Source organism: Myotis yumanensis, unplaced genomic scaffold (assembly GCF_028538775.1).
Source record: "Myotis yumanensis isolate MYYU_CA2020_CCGP unplaced genomic scaffold, mMyoYum1.0.hap1 SCAF_12, whole genome shotgun sequence".
Classification (NCBI taxonomy): domain Eukaryota; kingdom Metazoa; phylum Chordata; class Mammalia; order Chiroptera; family Vespertilionidae; genus Myotis; species Myotis yumanensis.
In genome coordinates this window covers 4048469-4068542 of record NW_027223763.1, presented here as the reverse complement: position 1 = coordinate 4068542, position 20074 = coordinate 4048469, and the positions used below count along the sequence as shown (strand labels likewise).

General features: G+C 61.0%; 2 protein-coding genes across 2 annotated transcripts in view; both read left to right on the top strand.

Moving 5' to 3' along the window:
* The window catches only part of HMCN2 (hemicentin 2), a 137783-nt gene extending 136138 nt beyond the window's left edge, over window positions 1-1645 (top strand). The window contains 2 exon segments of the mRNA XM_070430443.1: window positions 47-173; window positions 829-1645. Of these exon segments, the coding sequence (XP_070286544.1) occupies window positions 47-173; window positions 829-1174 (473 nt within the window). The 3' untranslated portion in view covers window positions 1175-1645.
* Window positions 1646-9703: 8058 nt separating this feature from the next.
* The window catches only part of ASS1 (argininosuccinate synthase 1), a 42788-nt gene continuing 32417 nt past the window's right edge, over window positions 9704-20074 (top strand). The window contains exons 1-5 of the mRNA XM_070430441.1: window positions 9704-9741; window positions 14220-14279; window positions 14904-15011; window positions 15950-16018; window positions 17312-17500. Of these exons, the coding sequence (XP_070286542.1) occupies window positions 14907-15011; window positions 15950-16018; window positions 17312-17500 (363 nt within the window). The 5' untranslated portion in view covers window positions 9704-9741; window positions 14220-14279; window positions 14904-14906. The remainder of the gene's footprint in view (window positions 9742-14219; window positions 14280-14903; window positions 15012-15949; window positions 16019-17311; window positions 17501-20074) is intronic.

Here is a 20074-nt window from a genome sequence, read left to right as displayed (position 1 = left end):
TCCATCCTCTCATCCCCCCTCTCTCCTTCCCCACCTCCCCGCGCAGACATCAACGAGTGTGAGGAGGACGGCATCGAGTGCGGGCCCGGCCAGATGTGCTTCAACACCCGCGGCAGCTACCAGTGTGTGGACACGCCGTGTCCCGCCACCTACCGGCAGGGCTCCAGCCCAGGGTAAGGGCTGAGTTGGCTGGGGAATGGGGGGCTGGGGAGCTTACACTCTGGCTCCTATAGGCTGGACCCCTCCTCCAGGCCACATCTCAGGCACAGGCCCTCCTATAACCAGTGGGGTCAGTCCTGCCTGAACTCCAGGGCAGCACCTCTGTGCCTGGGCAGGGTGCCCTCGTGCAATGCACCTGCCTGCGGACACTCTGGGTGCCAGCTGGCCCGGACACGGTCGATTCCTAGAGGGATGCATCAGAGGAGCAGGGAGCACTGGGGACCCGGAGAGGCCGGAGCTGGGCGAGGACGGAGGGCGGGGAGGCGGGACCATGTACACATATGGGGACACATGAACACACAACCCTGGACGCAGGAACACACACAAACACACATTTCCACCACCACTGTGCTTGCTGGGCTGCCCTGGGGCATGGGCTGGCCAAGGCCCTGGCGAGGACCTGCCCCAGTGTGAAAGGGCATGTCTCTGGCTTCCTTGGGCCTTCATTTGCTGATCTCTACAACGGGCTGACAGTGGTACTCGTAGAGAAGGCATTTGGGGAGCAGGGGGTGGCCACAGGGGAGAACTGCGGGGGGAAGAGGGGGTGTGGGCAGGCAGTGCTGGACGGCAGACCCAGTCTGTGCGTCTGTCCCCCCCCTCCCCCCCCAGGACGTGCTTCAGGCGCTGCTCGCAGGACTGCAGCGCCGGCGGCCCCTCCACGCTGCAGTACAAGCTGCTGCCGCTGCCCCTGGGGGTGCGCGCCCACCACGACGTGGCCCGCCTGACCGCCTTCTCGGAGGCCGGCGTCCCCGCCAACCGCACGGAGCTCAGCGTGCTCGAGCCGGACCCGCGGAGCCCCTTCGAGCTGCGCCTCCTGCGCGCGGGCCACGGTGCCGTCTACACCCGCCGCGCGCTCACCCGCGCCGGCCTCTACCGGCTCACCGTGCGCGCCGCGGCCCCGCGCCGCCAGAGCCTCTACGTCCTGCTCATAGCCGTGTCCCCCTACCCCTACTGAGGGGGGGCTCGTGGCCGTGGCTGTTGCGCCAGCCGGAACCTCCGGAGAGAGGGGTGGGAAGGAGCTAGAATAACCCCCCTCGCCCAGGCCCTTGCGTAAGGGGTGTCATCTTCTCCCGCCTCCATGCGTCATCGGGACTTTGAGTCAACACGACCCCGCGTGCAGCCTTGACCCAGGACAGCAGGACCCGAGCTGCCCCTCCTCTCCCTACTCCCCGTGGGGGCGGAGGCCCGAAGGCTGGTGACAGAGGCTGCCCATAGGCGGCAAAGCCCACAGGCAGAAATGGGGTGAAGCCTGCAGGTCTGACGCCCCCAGGCTTGCCCCAAGCCCCAGGGGCCTGGGCTGGGCAGGACACAGCGTCCAGGCCAGCCCGGGGCAGGGGCAGGGGCAGACCCTGGGGATGGCAGCAGCTGCCACGTGCCCACACCTGCACTGTCGCCCGGCCCCGGGGTGTGTGTGTGTACATCATAAAAACGCTTGTTTTTAACCAGCTCGATTTCTTCATCCAGTTCTTTGCTTGATAAGGAGGGGCTGTAGAGCTCCACCCTCTGTCCAGGGGCACTGGACTAGGAGCCCAGCAGCCTGGCTCCCTCTGGGTAGGGTGGCCCTCGTCCAAAAACATGAATATGACAGGAGCTACCCAACCCCCCACAGGGCCGGGGGGAGAATTACATGAGAAGGAAAGGCATTGCTCCGATAGCAATAGGGGCTTGTTTTGTTTTGTCTTTTTGTTCATCTTTACCCGAGGATATTTTTCCTTTGATTTTTAGAGAAAGTGGAAGAGAGAGGTAAAAACAGAGAGGAACATCAATGTGAGAGAAACACACCAATTGGTTGCCTCCTGCAAGCCCCCAACCAGGGCCCTGGCCTGGGAGGAGCCTGCAACCGAGGTATGTGCCCTTGATCAGGATTGAACCCGGGACCCTTCAGTCCGCAGGCCGGTGTTTTATCTGCTGAGCCAAACCGGCCAGGGCCAGGGGGCAGTTTTTAACAGACCAGTCAGGGTGGGCCTCGTGAGAAGGCGGTGTTTCAGCTGAGGCCTGGAGCAAGTGAGGCAGGAAGCCGGCGGACACCTGGGAAGAGTGTTCCTGGCAGAGGGACCCTCGGCAGGCGGGTGCTTGGTGGGGGAGGTCTGACCGGGAGGTGGGAGGCTGGATAGGAGGTGAGGGGGTGGGGGAGAGGGAGGTGCCATCCAAAGGCCAGGGGTTGGCGCAGATGCTGTGGCCTTCGGGCCGCTGTAGGGACTTTGGCTTTGCGGAGTGAGTTGGGGAGGGACAGGATAACACTTAGTGTGTACTGGCGTGTCCCCAGTGCAGGGACAGGGTCTGAGTCCCAGCGTGGCTTCCCCCCCTCCCCGTCCCCGCCCTCCTTCCTGACCTGGCGGCACCCCTGTGTCAGCGACCCACCACCCTGTGCCAGCTGCCCCTGGATAGAGGCTGTCTTTTCTGCACGTGGTTTGGAGAGGAGAGATCCTTTCTCCCTGCCGCACGGGCTCCGTGTGGCACTGTCACCTCCCCTGGCACCCCCAGGCTCTCATCGGGTCGATGGCAAGGGCAGCCGTCTGTCGTTTCTTCTTAAGGGGTCCATGGCGATCAGGCTGTCCCGGCAATCTGGGGTAAAAGAGAGGAAATCGCTGTGCCCATTTTCCAGATGGGGAAAAGGAGGCTCAGCGAGGAGACGGGCCCCGGTGCCTTGCCTGATAGGGGACTGGTTAAAGGTTAGGCCAGTCTAACTCCTGACTCCAGCCCAGCAGCCCAATTGAATCTTCCCCAGAGCACGTGCACCTTCAAAGCTGGTTTCTTTTCAACCGGGAGTCTGCAAGCATTTTCTGTCAAGGGCCAGATAATGAATAGTTTGGGCTTCGCAGAACATAGAGTCTCTGTCGAAACGACCCCCCTCACCATTGCGTCACCAGAGCAGCCGCAGTCAGCACGGACCAATGGAGTCTCTTGATGGACACTTACATTTGAAGTTCACATAATTTTCACAGGTGGCGGAATCATCTTCTTTTGACTTCCCAACCATTTACAAGTGCAAAAGCCTTTCTTAGCGTGCAGGCTTTACAAAAGCAGGTGGCTTACACCACAGAAGTCTCTGCTGGTGGAATTTCAGGCTTGGCGGAGGGGAGACTGGGGCAGTTGGAGAGAAGTGGGGGAAGGGTATCCCAGGCCCTCCACACCCATCTGTCCGGGGCCCCACTGGGAGGCCCTGCCGTGGGCGGAACAGGCCCCCTTGTGCAACCCTAGGGGCTCGAGGGTTCATATTGTGACCTATGAACCCTGCCCTCTGCTGGGCTGTTAATTTTTTATGGAGCCTGGGACTTGCAGCCCAGGAGACCTGCAGCAGAGGTGAGCCCTGCGGAGCAGAGGGACCAACTCCTTTTTCGCCCCTGCCCTCTCTGCCTTCCTCTCCCCAGTCTCACCCTGGCCCTTTGTGATGGCAACCCCACCATTTGTTAAATGCCCAGGGCTCATGGATCTGAGTTTAGTTTATTTAATACAGGAGCCCCCATAGTTCCAGAGACAAAAAATAGGATGCCCATTTCACAGATGAGAGAAGGGGGCTCAGAGAAGGTGAGCCACTTGTCCCAGCTCCCACAGCCTGGAGGAGAACAGGAGGACGCAACCCAGACCCACCTGCCTCCACAGCCCAGGGCTCCAGCCTCCAGGCTGCCCTGCCTCCACTCTCTGAGGACGGAGGCGAGGGAGGGCCAGGGCAGGATGAAGAGGAAGGACCGCAGCAATTCAAGACTCCCAGGGGAGTGAGTGCCGGCCAGCCTGACCTCCCTCCTCCACACCTTCTCCTAAATCTCCCACCTGCGGCTCTGACACGGAGGCCGTGAAAGAAGTGATTGCTCAGAATCACGCAGGAAGCCAGTGGCAGCCTTGGCCTTGAATCCAGGCTGTGATACCCAGTCTGAGGCTCCCACTCCCCGTCTGCCCCACCCACTGGCACAGGGATCGTCAGCCAGTACAGGAGCCAGCTCCGAGGGGTGTCTCCACTGCTACTCCACCAGGGGCTGGCGGTCATGGGCCAGGGCCCCAGCCTGCGGCCCAGCCCCCAGGGCCACCTGACCTCCGAGGCTGTTCTGAACCATCAGGGCTGGAAAACAACCCTGCAGGTCACTTATTAAGCTCCATGATGCAGCTTTTCCAAGAACCCAATGGCTGGACTCCGTGTTCCTTCTGGGTGGGGTCTCGCCTAGAGGACACGCTCTGCTCCTCGGGCCAGTTCAGCCGGGGCAGTGGCAACACGGTTTCTGGTGCCAACTGTGAGGTGGCTGCAGGACATGACCTGCAGGTGCAGAGCCCTTGAGTGGCCACGGAGAGACAGGGCCGGAGGGGCCTGCTCCGTGGGCTGCTGCCCAGGCAGCATCTGTCTGTTGGTTGCTGGGGGATTCGGTGAGGTCACGTCCACCGTGTGTCCTTCAGCAGGTGGACAAGTAGCCACACACATCAGCGCCAACCCTTAGAAAGGCCACTGCTGCGTGTGCAGGGGGGACTGGAAGAGTCGGCGAGCCCAGGTGGGAAGACAGGTGAGGTGTCCCCTGCAGAGGTACAGGCGAGATGAGACAGCGGCCTAAGTGAAGACCACAGCAGTGGCAGAGAGAGAAGGAAGGCGAGCTGGCATGTTCCTCCATGTTATTGATGGAAACTACAGGCATCCACACCGCCCCCAAGCATAGGAGAGAAGTGATGACAAGGGACCAATCTGGTGGAGGAGGGGACAGGGTCAGAGGGCATCCGCAAGGAACAGTATGTGCAAGGACATAAGGCTAGAAAGCGCTCAATACATGGAAGAAACCAGGCAGGCAGCGCAGCTGGGCCATGGTGGGCAAGGGCAGTGGTTGGCAAACCGCGGCTCGCGAGCCACATGCGGCTCTTTGGCCCCTTGAGTGTGGCTCTTCCACAAAATACCGGCTCTTCCACAAAATACCGACTTCTGCACATGGGCCACGAAGTTTCAGTCGCACTGTATGTGCGCGCCCGCACGTGGTATTTTGTGGAAGAGCCACATGTGGCTTGCGAGCCGCAGTTTGCCGACCACGGGGCAAGGGCGCTAGGTTTGACCCTAAGGGTGACGGGGGACCAACCAAGTCTTTCTAAAGATCCTTTAAATCATTGATACTTGAGAATACATCTCTGAACCTAAAAAACCTTGTACAACACATATCGGCATACCATGCTCACGCCTCAGGAAATGAACAGTGAGTCCCGGCCACCGTCAGACACCCCGACAATCCTCCTTTGATTCTAACGTGTAAAACAGGTGCAAGCTGCCGCTCTCCGAGGCTTTTTCTCAACTCATCGGGAGTTTGCTGCCAGGTCACTGTCACCGGTTTGGCTCAAGTCAACTCATAAAAATCCTCTACAGGTTTGAACATTTCTGACATGGACACCTGCGGGGACCTGATGAAACTCCAGCTCTTCTGGCTCTGAGGCCTTAAACCAGTGGTTCTCAACCTTCTGGCCCTTTGAATACAGTTCCTCATGTTGTGACCCAACCATAAAATCATTTTCGTTGCTACTTCATAACTGTAATGCTGCTACTGTGATGAATCGTCATGTAAATATCTGATATGCAGGATGGTCTTAGGCGGCCCCTGTGAAAGGGTCGTTCGACCGCCCAAGGGGTCGCGACCCACAGGTTGAGAACCGCTGCAAACGATTCTACCTGAGATGTCACTTCAAATAAAGGAGCTGTCGTATGGCACTCGGGGAATAGATGTCAGCGCCATCTGAGAGCTACACCTCTGATTTACAACAAAAATGAAATTCACCTCAACTGAAGATCATTCACGATGGAGCGTCCGAAAGACGGGCCCAACGGTTTGCATTTCTTTTCGATAGCAATTGTGTCAATAGCAATTAATACTTTTGAATAAACAGTTTTAAGGTGTGTGTTTTTTAGCTCAGGAACAATTTTAGAGATACACAAAAATGGAGATATGCCGTGATCACGGATCGAAAGACTCATTATTGTTAAGATGCCCAGTAGACTGACTGACATCCCCAATGAAAACCCCAGCAGGCTTTTTATATAAACCCACAAGCTGTTTCTACTATTTAATGCAAAGGACCTAGAATAGCCAGAACAGTTTGAAGCAAGACGGAGTTGGAAGATATACACTGATGTCAAGACTTAGTGCAGCCCTGGCCAGTTTGGCGTAGTGGATAGTGCTTCAGCCTGTGGCCCAAAGGGTCCCAGGTTCGATTCCGGTCAAGGACATGTACCTTGGTTGCAGGCTCCTCCCCGGCCCAGGTCCTGGTCGGGGCTCATGCAGGAGGCAACCAATCGATGTGTTTCCCTCATGTTGAAGTTTCTCTCTTTCCCTCTCCTCTTTCACTCTCTCTAAAAATCCCTGGGAAAATATCCTCAGGCGAGGATGAACAAAACAAACAAAAAAGAAGACTTGGTGCGAAGATGTAGCAATCAGGACGGGGTGGCATTGGCGTATTGGCTTAAGGAGAAATAGATCAATGGGAAATTGGAAATAGAACCACACTTATCTGGTCGATTAATTTTCAGCAAAGGTGCCAACGTAGTTTAAGGAAAAGGAGTCGTCCACTAATGCTGCTAGAACACCTGGGAATTGATGTGGGAAAACGCCCCATCGAAGGGTGCTAGGCAGCAGGGACTTGTTCTGACTCACATTTTCACGGACTCTCTGCTGTTGGGTGGAGAAAGGACTGGAGGGAGGAATGAGAAGCAGCAGAGTATCAGGAGGCTGTGGAGAAGGTCTGAGTCAGGAGCTGGAAGAACAGAGGGAAGGAGGGGGAGGGGGAAGGGGCAGACGCTGGATATATTTAGAAGATATAGACACCTCAGACTCCACTGCCTCAGTTTCTCCCCCTGGTCAGGCCTAGTGCTGCTGTGCTTTTAGAGGTGCCACTCAAGGTGCCCTGGGTGGTGGGTAGGCTCCTGGAGGAGCCCTGACCGGGTGTGAGTGAAAGGCAAGGCCATGGTGGCTGAGCCCCAGGCCGGGGATCCCCTCTGGTCATGCCCCAGCCCCGGACCGGGAGCCGCTCTGCAGGGTGGGGCTGGGGTAGCGTATGGATGTCCACCTGGCACATGGAGAGGGCGGTGAAAAGCGGCTCAGGCAGGAGCCGGCCAGTCTCCTCTCACCTTGACCCCGTGCCCAGTGGGCAGGGCCCCTGCTGGCAGTCGGGGCCCTGTTTTCCTCTCGGGAGAGCTGTGATCTCACCGCTCCTTGTGTCACCAGCGTTTGTACCGCAGGAAGGGGCAGTGCCCTGGGCTGCAGCCATTTTGCAGCAATGCAAGGAGTACATGTGCCCACAGCCGTGGCCCTGGGCCTGAGGCCTGGCTCCTCCGGTTCAGCTCAAGCCTAAACTAGAGCAGAGCGTTTGGGCCAGCGCTGCCGACACCGGGTCGAGGCCTGTCCTGCCACTTGCATGCTGTGTGGCCTTGGGGAAAAACACGCCCTCTCTGTGCTGCCGGTTCTTGTGTGCAAAATGGGGGCGACAGTAGCAACTTCACTTGGGGTAGTCGCGAGAGCAAATGCCAGTCCGGAGAATAAAGGCGCGTGGTGCTAACCGGGAGGGTGTGGCTGTGGCCAGATCCAGAGGGAATGCTGACCTCACCCCTCTTCCATGCCCGTGTCCCCCCACCAGCCGTCCTTGCCTGGCCGGGCGCCCCCCTTGCCTGCCTTCTTTCTAAGGTCTGGGGAGGGAGGCTTTGTGTGGGGTCACCCCTGACTCGGGAGCGTGGGGAGCATGGGGCTCGGTGGCCTCCGCTTTCCTCTCCGCTGCCGCTGGACAGTGACATCTGAGAGTAAGACCTGAGGACGGAGCACCAAGTCGAGGGGTGAAGGCATGGGGCAGCTCTGGGCTGAGGAGGCCGAGGCTGCGGGGGAGGAACCAGCCCCCACATGGGCCAGGCTTGGCTGTGGATGCTCCTCTCGGGCTTCCTGTGCGTGTGGAGGCCCAGAGGTGGCCGGCGAGTGGCCTATGGGGCCAGCTGCCATCCGCCTCCCGGCAGGCAGGTACCTCAAGTCGCTGGTGGCACGCAGCCCCCCAGGGCTCACAGGGGAGGGGTCGCCGCATCTGGGGGGCTTGCAGAGACTTGAAGCTGCGGCTTTGTTTGGAAATTGGTTTGATGCCTTTTCCCTCCTCGAAGGACTCGCAGCTACTAAACTGGCCCGCGGGCTTGAGGGACTGGACAGAGTGCCAGGCAGAGGGGTGGGGACTGGCCGGCGGAGGGACTGGGCCAGCAGCCTTGGCCTCGCTCTGCTGAGGGTCCCCCCGGCTGCTGCTTATTGCAGGAAAGGACCTGGGCCTGGGCTGCTCCTTAACATCACCTGTCCCCGCACTTGAGTTCCCAAGATGGCTCACCACAGCATGGCCTTCAGGCTCCCACCTCCAAGGGGGGCTGGGGTGGGGCGGGGTTCAGGGCTGGGAGGACTTAGGAAGCTGGTGGGGGGGTGTCCTATGGTGCTGCCTTGGGCTGGCCTGGACCTGCGGTTGTGCCGGGCTGTGGTTGTGCTGGGCTGTGGTTGTGTTGGGCTGTGGTTGTGCCTGGCTGTGGCTGTGCCTGGACTGTGGCTGTGCCAGGCTGGGCTGTGGCTGTGTTGGGCTGTGGCTGTGCCTGGGCTGTGGCTGTGCCAGGCTGGGCTGTGGTTGTGTTGGGCTGTGGTTGTATTGGGCTGAGGTTGTACTGGGCTGTGGTTGTGCAGGCCTGTGGTTGTGCCGGGCTGTGGTTGTGTTGGGCTGAGGTTGTGCCGGGCTGTGGGCTGTGGCTGTGGTTGTGCTGGGCTGTGGTTGTGCCAGGCTGTGGTGTAGTGGTTGCTGCTTTGAGGCCTGCACGCGGCTGGGAGTCGGGAGTCGGGAGGCACGCAGCCTCTGGAGGTCAGACCCGGGTCACAGCTCAGAAAGGGAACTGAAACCTCCTGTTGCCCCGCGGTGAGCAGCCAGCCAGGCTCCCAGTCGCCAGGTACCGGTGCCCTGGGCAGTGTGGGCAGGTGCCAGGCTCTGGGAGGCAGCCAGGACCCCATCCTGGACTGGGATGGGACCCAGACTTCGGAGGGCCACCTCCGCCTCCCGGGTACAAGGTGGGGGTCACAGGACACAGTGGGCTGAGACTCACCGTGCTTTGGTCCCCAGTTTGATCCCCACTCCCCCCTGGAAGCGCTGGTGCGCTCCCCACGCCCCGGGGCAGGCTGGCCAGGCTCAGCTACCGGGCTGCGCTGCCTGCCCCCCCCCCCCCCCCCCGCGGGCTCCAGCCCCTCAGGGCCCCAGGGTGCCAGGGTGCGAGGCGAGGCCCCTGAGCCCTCCGGAGGGGGGGGTGCGGCAGGGAGGGAGGCGGGGCGCGGGTGGGAACGGCTCCCAGGGGGAGGAGGGACAGGGGAGGGCCCAGCGGGAGGGCGAGGCCGGCTCGGCCCACGCAGGTGGCGTTGAACCGGGAGCCGCTCCTCGGAGGGGGCGGGCCGGGGGCGGGGCCTGGCCGCTCGCGAGTCCCCACGTGTCCGGGTCTCCCGCCCGCCCCGGTCCGGCTTATAACCCGGGATCCGCGCTGCAAGCGGCCCTGCTCCGCCGCCACCGCCAGACCCGGTAAGATCGCCTCTTCCCCCGGCTCGGACCCGGGCTCGGACCGGACGGGAGGGAAGGCGCCGACGCCCGGACTCCTGGTTCCGGGGCCGCGGGGATGGGGGCGGGGGGCGAGGCCCGGGCTGCGGGGTCAGGTCGGTGGAGGGTCCCCTTCAGGGCCGAGGTCCTTCCCGAGTGCCCCTCCCTGACCAGCCTCTGCGAGCGGAGCGGGCGCGAGGGTCCCGATCTCGCCCCGTCTCTGCTCACTCCCGGCTCGGTCTCCGCTCTCTTCTCTGGGGAAACCGGAGTTCACCCCCCGCACCCCCGCCCCCCTACCCCAGCCTGGGCGCCTCAGCCCGGCTTCAGTTTACTACCTGGACTGCCCGGCCGGTGCCCGGGGTGGCTGGGCGCCTTCCCTGCCTTGTGCCTCCTGCAAGGGATGTGAGCTCCCTGCGCAGGGGGGCGGGTCCTGCTGGCGCTGGGCACTGGGCACTGGGCCCTGGGCACTGGGCTGGGGGAGGGGCCGCTCCGCAGGAAATGCCCGCCATCCGGGAGGCTGTTGCCTTTGGCCCCTCGGGCGGCTGCGCCCTGCAGGGAGGGAGGGTCATTGTGAAAAGGAGGAAACTCCTCAAATCACACTGGGCACTTCCTGAGGAGGCCCCGTGACCCCCTGACCCCCCCCCCCCCCCCCCCAGGGTTCCTCTCTGGACCTGAGGCTCTCCTCCCGAGCCTGGCCCGCGGGCTGCACATCTGGGCAGGAGCAAACCTGCCCTCTGTCCAGGGAAGGATCGAATCTGCTGGGGGATTTGAGCCCTTTCCCAGCCCAGGCTGGAGGCAGAGAGGTCAGGCCTGGGGGCCAGAGGACCTGAGCCGGGAGGGCAGGTACATCTGGGTGAGGCCTTGGGTCCGCCTCTCCGCTTCCCAACCTCAGTTTCCTCCCCTGTCAGAGCTGCCAGGGCTCGGGGCTCAGGGGCAGGTCTCTGCAGACTTGTGGCTGTGCCTGGGGCGGTGCCATGCTAGGGGCAGGACGGGACCCAGGGTCCCTGCCCTCCTACCTTAGGTGCTGGTGGCAGGCAGAAACTGCACAAAGGGACTGGGAACTGGGACGCAGGACCTGGAGGAGTCTCCCTTAACCCCCTCCCCCTCGGCCCCCTCTCGGCCTGGGCAGGGGCCCTGGGTGGGGCTGTGCCAGGGGAGGTCACTCTGGCTGTGCTCAGTGCTAGCCAAGGAGCGGTGCGTCCTGCCCGCTGGGCATCCAGGCTGGGCCGGCACTGGGGAGAGTGGAGGGGGAAGGCTCTTACCCAGCACTGGGCTCCCCCAAGTGCTCCCGTGTGCCCCCGTCCGCTGCCTGCCTGCTCTGGGCCCAGATGGCTCTGATAGTAACCGTTTCTTTTCCTGGCCCAGGGCCCCAGGAGCCTGACTTTTGGGGGTGGGGTGGGGGTGGGGGTGAGGAGGGGGCAGGCCCAGATGAACCTGCTATGCAAGCAGTTTTCCCTGGGCCCGGGAGGCTGCCAGAACAGCCGGAAGCCTGCCGTGGTGCACGCAGCCCCAGAAGCCAGTGTCCTGCCTGTGGGCACCCGTGTGGAAAGAGCCCACTGGAATCCGGGGCCTGAGGCTCTGGTTTCTGTAAAACGCTGGGAAAAGTGGATCTCCAGCCTTGGCGCCCTCCCTCCTTCGGGCGGGCACCGCCCCATTCTTGGGCAGGCCAGGCAGTTCAATGCTATTAGCAGAATAAACACATGAGTAAATGCACTCTCTCCCCACAGCCAAATGCCCGGAGGAGAGGGTTCGAGTGATGAGATTTATGCACCCCCCCCCCCCCCTTCCACCTACTCCAGGGCCTTTTCATTGAGCCTGGAGACTCCACCTCCCTAAGCCAAGGCAAACTCCCAAATGACCCCCAACGCTGGGTGGAGGAACCTTTCTGGGGTGCTGGTGGCCCCAATAGAGCCCAGTGTTCCTGATTGGTTCTCAGGCCTCAGGAATCACAGGTGAGGGCTCCCTCCTGCCCTCAGCTTCCTCGCCTGTCATTTGGGAAGAACACCCCCACTCCCCCCTTCCCCTGTTTGTCTCACCAACAACATACAGATGCAATGAGTGGAGCCTGTCCAGCAACTGTTCAGGCTGAACCCTGACAGCGCTACCTTGTGGTCAGAGTGTGGAATTGCAGGCTGACTCTATCACACATTAATGAGGGCAGCAAAGGGGTAGGAGCTGCAATCCGAGGTGAGAAAATCCCCGCAGTCCAGGGGAATTCCTGTGGCCTAGGTGGAGTGAGGGCTCTAAACCAATGACCGCAGCTCCTCGGAGCTAGAATGTCGGAGAGGGGTTCCAGAACATTCGCCAGGCTGCGGCGCTGACATGCTGACTGGTGGTGGTGCATCTGTGTAAAGTGGGGGAGAGCGCTGCGGTCTCCTAGAGGCCAAGTGTATAGGCCACAGGCAGCAAGGAGCAGGCAGTCTGCAGTCAGCCTGGCTTCTAGCCCCGCACGGCCGTGGGCAAGTCACTTCGCCTATGAGCGTCTCCACCTTGAAATCACACACGTGAATTCACGCCCGTGGCACCGGCATGGTCTCTGCTCTTGTCATCGTCCCAGCTCTGACAGAGTGTGTGGGTTTCCTTAGTACCGGAGTGCCCGGCTGGCCTGGTGCTTCCCCTGGAGGCCGGTGGGATGGCTCTGGCTGGGGCCACGGAGAAGGGCCCCTGTCTTTCCAACTTAGGCCAGGCATCTTGTCATGCTGCCACCATCTTCCCTCTGGCAAAGGACAACTGGGCTGGCATCGGGAGCTGAGAAAGCCTGCCGTGGGCAGTTCATGTAGGGTGGGGTGGGGCAAGGCTGGGGTTGGGGGGGGCTGAGTCCAGCCAGGATCCGATAGACACCTTCCCCAGGCAGGCAGCCCAGTGTCAGAGCCAGAGGGTTTTCAGGTTGTGTGGACGGTGGGATGGAGGCCTGGAGCGTGAGGGGCTTGCCCAGGCTCAGCCGAGACAGTGGGAGGAGAGTTCAGCGGGCACAGGCTCAATGCCCAGCTCTGGGCTCCTTCCCCCGCATCTCCCTGAATCCTTGCAGGCCTGGGGAGATGGGCTGTTCGCCACTGTTTCGCAGATGAGCAGCTTAAGTAACTAGAACCCAGGTCAGAGGACCCGTTCAGTGTGCTTCCGGGCTCACTGGACCGTGGCTGATCTCTTCGCCTCCCGGTCTACCTCCCCCAAGCACAGGCCTCAGCCTCAGCCTCCTTCAGCTGCTGCCCGCAGGGGCCTGGCTGGCTGGGAGGAGCTTCCTGGATGCTGGAGGGCAGGAGCAAGGCCAGTGTCCGATTGCATCATTTTCCCAGGCCACCGCCCAGCTCATAATCTCTGGTCACACGCATGCATGCACACGTTCGCTCTGAGATGCATGCGCCTTGCACACCGCGCAGACCCGAGGCTGAGGGCCTCCTGGCCCCGCCGGCCGCAGCCTGGCCGGCAGGAGGGTTCACTAGTCTCTGAAGGGGCGCGCGCAGGGTTCCAGCGGGGGAGGGGATTTTAGCTCCCTCCTTGTAGGTGAGGAAGTGATCGCCCGACCGCAGAATAGGCAGCACTGTCCTGAGTGCCTGCCACATGCCGGGCACTGGCAGATGGTCCCTGTCCCCACGGAGCTCACAGTGGGGGACGAGGGCAGTTGGAATACATCGTGACCTGTGCTGTGATGGGCCCCATCCGAGGCGTGGCGGGGCCACTGAGGCAGAGCAGGGCAGACAGAGGGTGGTCTGGGTTTCAATCCTGGCTCTGCCACTTCCCAGCTAAGCAAGACTCTGAGCAGGTTCTTTAACCTGAGCCTCAGTTTCCCTGTCTCTAACACGATGTAACACGCGTGGGCTACTCAGTTTGTAATAGACAATTTCGTTATCTTTTTTTTAAATATGTTTTTTATTGATTTCAGAGAGAGGAAGGGAGAGGGAGAGATAGAAACATTAATGATGAGAGAGGATCACTGATCGGCTGCCTCCTGCACGCCCTCTACTGGGGATCGAGCCTGCAGCCCAGGCATGTGCCCTTGACCGGGAATCAAACCGTGACCTCCTGGTTCATAGGTCGAAGCTCAACTACTGGGTCTCACCGGCCGGGCAACATGTTCATTATCTTGATTGTGGTGATGGTTTCAGGGGTGCTGGGACGTATTTGTTGGATGCCCTCAATATATGCAGTTTATTGTATGAATATGCAACAGGGTGGGCACCAGGGTGGGGGAGGGGCAGCTCCGTGGAGACAGGCAGGCCACCCGCTGTTTGCCCTGCGCTGCCTCTGGTGTGGCCCTTCATAGCACAGTTCATGCTTTGTTCTAACTGCCCTCGTGTGCCCCATCCCAAGCACGCGCCTCCCCAAAATCTGCATGCTCAACCAGGCTGCTAAAAGGGGGTTCTGGTGGCTGGGAAGGCTAGTTCAGGGCCTCTGTCACCCCCTCCCGACCCGCACCCCCACTGAGGCTGCTGCGCCTGGAAACTGAGCAGCTTTTGGTTCTGCAGAGTGGTTCGCCAAGCAGTGACGACAGATTCCAGAAGCCAGGAACCCACACCTCCACCCAGGTACCTCCTGCCTCCCTCTGCCCGACTCCCCTCCATCCTTAATGGTCTGTTGTGTGGCTGAGGTTGCCGTGGGCACCTCTGCTGGCCCCGGAGGCGGGCCCTGGCAGGTGGTTGAATGGCCAGTGGAGGGAAGAGTTGTGGGTATCAATCAGATCCACCCCCAACCTCACTGTCCCACGAGGCCTCTTCTTCCAAGTCCGAAGGGCAGTAGGGACGTGGGCCCCGGGGCTGGCGGGGTGGGGGTGGAGGGTGGACCTGTGAGACATGAGGAACTGCATGGAGGACGTGTCTGGCCGCAGCGTCCGGCTGTGTCCAGGCTCCGCTGCACAGGGCGGGGCCATGGGGCCACCCTTCACCTCTCTGGGCCTCCAGGCACATGGGGAGTGTCCAGTGTGCAGGCGCCTGCGTCCTGGTGGGGATGGGGAGTGTGGAGGGGTGTGGCTTCAGGAGGGAGGCGTCCTCAGCTGGCCCTGGTGATGGCGAGCATCCTGTGGCAGCTTGTCGGGGAATGAGGCTTGGGGGGGAGAGTGGGGGACGGGCCAGGAGGGAGCTGTTTGCTGGGGCTGGCAGGCGGGGCGGGCCGGGCCGGATCCATCCCTCACATTCTTCCTCAACTCCCTGCAGACCATGTCCAGCAAAGGCTCCGTGGTTCTGGCCTACAGTGGTGGCCTGGACACCTCCTGCATCCTCGTGTGGCTGAAGGAACAAGGCTATGACGTCATCGCCTACCTGGTGAGGAGGCCCCGAGTGTGTCTTCCTGCCTGCCCCGCACCCAGCTGCCCGCCGCTCACCGTCACTCCCAGCCCGATCCCCCTCTGCGTCTGTCTTGAACCGTGGGAAACGCTCTCCCTGCACCGCCTTCCTTTCTTCCCCATAAACCAGTGGTTCTCAACCTTCTGGCCCTTTAAACACAGTTCCTCATGTTGGGACCCAACCATAACATTATTTTCGTTGCTACTTCATAACTGTCATATTGCTACTGTTATGAATCGTCATGTAAATATCTGATATGCAGGATGGTCTTAGGCGACCCCTGTGAAAGGGTCGTTCGACCGCCAAAGGGGTCGCGACCCACAGGTTGAGAACCGCTGTTCTAGAACCTCTTCAGCTTGCAGGCGACGGTCGGAATCACACCCACGCCCGACCCACAGGTTGAGAACCGCTGCCATAAACCGAGTGTCCTGGGTGTCCCTAGGCCTCGAGATGTCCCCCAGAGCACAGAGCAGGCACCTGTCCTGTGGGACTCACCTGAGCAGAGTGCAGGGCCACGTCTGTGTCTGGGCGGGGCCCAAGCAAGTGGAGGCCAGGCTGGGGCGCAGGGCCGCTGGGAGCCCGGACACAGGCTCCTCTGCCGTCCGCCAGCTTCAATGGATGCTCAAGTGGCTGCACCTGGCTTTGTCCTGGCGGGGCGGGGATTGCGGGAAGAGATAGATGGTTCAAGGGAAGCCTTTGACCTTCAAGTCAGTGTTAGCAAACGTTGCTGCCCAGGGCCAGGCCTGGCCAGTCCTCCCCCCGACAGTGGTAGCTCCTGGAAATATTCGGGTGCCCTCTCTCCTCCCTGGGGCCTCACCCTCCCATGGAAACCCCTCCATTTGAGGGCTGTTATGTGGACGGCTCTTGCCCGGGGCCGACATTCCCTGGACTGATGGGCCTCTGCTCCCGCCCCTCAGGCCAACATCGGCCAGAAGGAAGACTTTGAGGAGGCCAGGAAGAAGGCGCTGAAGCTCGGGGCCAAAAAGGTACCAAGTGGGAGGCGGGTCTGGGACAGGAAGTGGGGTTTGGACATGGTGGGGCAGCAGTGGGCCTCCCTGTTCCAAAGCTCCTTGTCCCCCGACTCCCTTCGGATGGGTCCTCTTGCTTCCAAGAGGGAAATAAATTCCTTCCAGGTGTGTGAGTACACACTCAGCCACTCCTCCGCCCAACCACCTCCCCATCCATCCATCTTCCTCCTCCACTCACTCATCCCCTGTCCATCTCTCTGTCCAGCCGCCCATCCACTCACTCATCGGCCCTTTCATCTGCCCACCCACCTGTCCACCCCTCATTCATCTGCACCCATACGCCCCTCCTCCCATCCGTTCAGCAGCACCAGGAAACGCCAGCTGAGCTCAGCACATTGATTGAGCATCTAGCTGTGTGGCACGCAGGCCCTGTGCTGGGTGCGGGGGCCAAATGGTGAACCACCCAGCGTGGTCCCTGCTCACCTGGGCTCACAATGCAAGTGCGAGCCGCTCCTGGGGGGGCACGTCCCTGGCACCCAATCGGAAGCAGGTCCCTCTGCAGGGCACCTGTAACTCACCTGGAAGGCAGCCATGTGCTTCATGTGTGTGTCTCACAGTCCCTGCTCCAGGGTCGAGATTTAGCAAAAGTAACCAGCATAACCACCTCCAGACCATTCTTAAGTGCAGTTGGCACTGGAAGCAAGGCTGTGGAACACAACAGCCCATTGGTGCTCGGGGACAAGCCCCACTGCCCACCGTGGCTTTTGCATGTAATGATTGTATCATTATAGCAAATGTTTTTGCTCAGAGTCTCCCGGAAAGGGGCTTGGGGACCCCCCGGGTATGCATTTTGAGGGCCAGCATCTCTGTGCTCTGCCCACTAGATGCCAGAACCCCTGCCCATCCCAAACCAAAACGATCTTCGGGGATTGCCAGCTGACCCCGGGGACAGTCATCGCTGGCTTTTGTGGCTGACATCTCTCTACTGCTCTAGACCTTAGGTGGCAGCTGAGTTTCATTTCAGGCCCAGAATGCTGTGTTAGGAGGGATTGAAGGACCACAGCTAGTGTCAGCAGGGTGGTGTATTCGGATTGATTAACAATGTCTGCCCCAGTACAGGACAGAGAGTAAGGGTAGAGTCGGCTGGATTGATTAGCGATGTCTCCTCCAGATGCAGAGGTGCAGCTTGCCAGGGTCCGTTAGCAGTTTAGCAGTGTCTGCCTTAGACGCAGACCCTGTACGTCGCCTGGGGCTCTGCCTCCTGACGAGGGCCCCCCCTGCTGAGTCTCCCTCCCCTGGGCTCCCCTGTAGGTGTTCATCGAGGACGTCAGCAAGGAGTTTGTGGAGGAGTTCATCTGGCCCGCCGTCCAGTCTAGTGCGCTGTACGAGGACCGCTACCTCCTGGGCACCTCTCTGGCCAGGCCCTGCATCGCCCGCAAACAAGTGGAGATCGCCCAGCGAGAGGGAGCCAAGTATGTGTCCCACGGCGCTACGGGCAAGGTGAGACCAGGGGTAGGCCGGGCGGAGCGGGGAGGCCAGGGCTGCAGAGGGAGACATAGGCGCCGGGTGATGGACAGATGGCCCTTGGTCACTGTGGGTTTCCCCCCATAACTGCCAGGTGCACAGCGGACGGACTGAATCGGAGGAATATTACCAGTACGTGCGTTTCCACGTGCGGTGGGAGGGATGTCACCCCATTTGGCCAACTTGAGGCTGAGCATTGGGGACATTGCCACTGGCCACAGAGCATGCGTCACCATCTATGTGGTAGAAAGGGCCAGAAACCCCGAGTTAGCAGAGGTTCAGGGCCCGTACAGCTGGGTTCAGATCCTGGCTCCCCCGTTTTCACGTTGTGTGACTTCACCCCCATACAGATAAAATGGGACCAGCTCATGGGTCCGCGGAAAGTCGTAAGTAGGGAAATTCCAACAGAGGCCTGGCACGCAGTGAGCGTTCAATGACAGGGACGCGCCCTGATCGTACGATGGTCAGACCTGACCAAGGGGCTCCTGCAGGCAGAGGAAGGTCAGTAAGAACAACTGTCAGCGCAGAATAAAAAGCTCCTCTGTCCATGCTGAATGAGCTGGGCAGTGAGATCCCCGTCCCAGGGGGTATTCAAGGCGGGAGCAGGAGACCAGGGTTCTGCAAGGGCTCCTGCGGGAGAAGGCCCCTCCTTCCGTGCCAGCAGGACTGAGGATGGGTGGCATTCAGGGCTGGTAGAGTGAGTGGGTGAGTGTGTGATGGGTCTGGCCATGGCTTGAGTGGCTCTTGGGGTCCAAGGAGAGACCCCCAGAGTAACCCACACGCAATAGCCACCAGCAGCTGTGTGCGCTGCTCCATTTGGCCACCAGAGGGCACCAGAGGCTTGTATTTGAGACCTTCTGGGGCCGGGACCCTGGAGGAAGCAGCTGGGGAAGGAGGCGGCTGCCCGGGGTCCTCTGGTCCCCAAGGGCTGTGGCTCTGAGGACAGCACCCTCTGCGGCGGTTGTGTGGCCCTTTGAGCCCAGGGATGTCCCTGCTGGTAACACTCAGTGTCCAAAAGAGGAGCAGCCGGACTGGGAACATCTCTGGGGGCCTCCACGGCCAGCGTTGTCCAGACAATTATCAAGTTTGTGGGCAGGCAGGCCCAGGCACCTTCAGGGGCTGTGGGCTGGCTGGCTGGGGGCGGGTATCACATATCAGGAGGGGGCCCTGGGGCCCCTGAAGGCAGAACCAGGGCCGGGGGGCTGGGCCTGCTGGAGTCTGGCAACCCCAGAGGCAGACCCCAATAGGACATCTTGGCAGAACATTCTGGAAGGGTCCACCCTGCAGAGAAAGAGCTGGGGAGTGCCCAGAAGCAGAGGAGTTCCAGCGAGGCCGGTCCTGAGGTTCCAGCCTGTGGCTGTGTCAGCTGCTGGCCTCTCAGAGGCAGGGACCGAGGGACCCCGGGGTCCTTGTTGCCGCCGCAGGGTTGTCACCTTCACGCATCTGTTCATTCGCTCTGTGCACTGAGTACCTGTCCAGCATGGACCTCCCTCCTCACATGGGGGCATTTGGGGACTTGGAACCCTGACCTAGCAGGGAGTGAGGGACGGTGGCACCGAGACATCCGATGGAGCAGGTGTGAGCCAGCGACGCCGAGGGGGAAGGGCACCCAGGCTGCTGGAACAGACTGTGCAAAGGCCTGGAGGCAAGAGGCAGCGTCCCGCCCAGGGCCCAGCCCGGTGGCACCTGGTACAGACCCTGACCCCGCCCCACCAGAGCTGCACAGGAGCTGGGGGAGCTCTCCCAGGGCCTCCTCCTTCCCACCAGTTTTGGAAAAGAAGCCTGGAAATCTGAGCCTCAGGCTCGGGCAGGGGCGCGGGGAACAGGAGTTTGGTAAATGGCGCCATCTGCATGGCTGGCCTGGGAGCAGATGGGCCACCCCCCTCCCAGCCCTTCCAGCCCCAGTGGGCGCCGCACCCACACTTAAACACGTCTGCACATGTATCTGCACATGGATGCACATGGTGTGTGTGTGACAGCTCTACCCCGGCCCCCTGGGGTGCTTCCAGGGGCTACCCTGGTGCTCAGGGTCCGAGGGTGAGGGAGTGGAAGGATCTGATGGGCCTCAGCCTGGTCTGGGGCAGAGTTTGATCCAAGGCAACCTGTTTGGCTTCTGGGAGGGTCTCTGGCTCTGGAACAGATGGGTGTCCCCATGGTGGGCAGACACCGGCCCAGGGTGCTGTCGGAGGAGGCAGCAGCCACCATTGTTCTGGGGAAATGTGACGCCGTGGGGAGGAGAGTCCAGGATATGCAATGCCAGACCTCGTGCCTCACAGACGAGTCTGCTTGTTGTTATAGCTGCCCCGCTCCGGGGCCGTGCTGGCCGGGGCCCTGGGGCAGGTGGTAATGAGCCGCATCCATCCACAAGATGGGCATTAAATAGAGCTCATCTCAAAGGCTGCTGTGATCCAGTGAGCTCCCGATGTGTGGAGCTACTGAGTTACTGCGAACTGTTAGGATTAGTATTGCCTGCTGGCTGTGTGACCTTGGGCAGGTGACTCCACCTCTCTGAGCCTCACTTTCCTCGTCTGTAACACAGGGTTAAACATC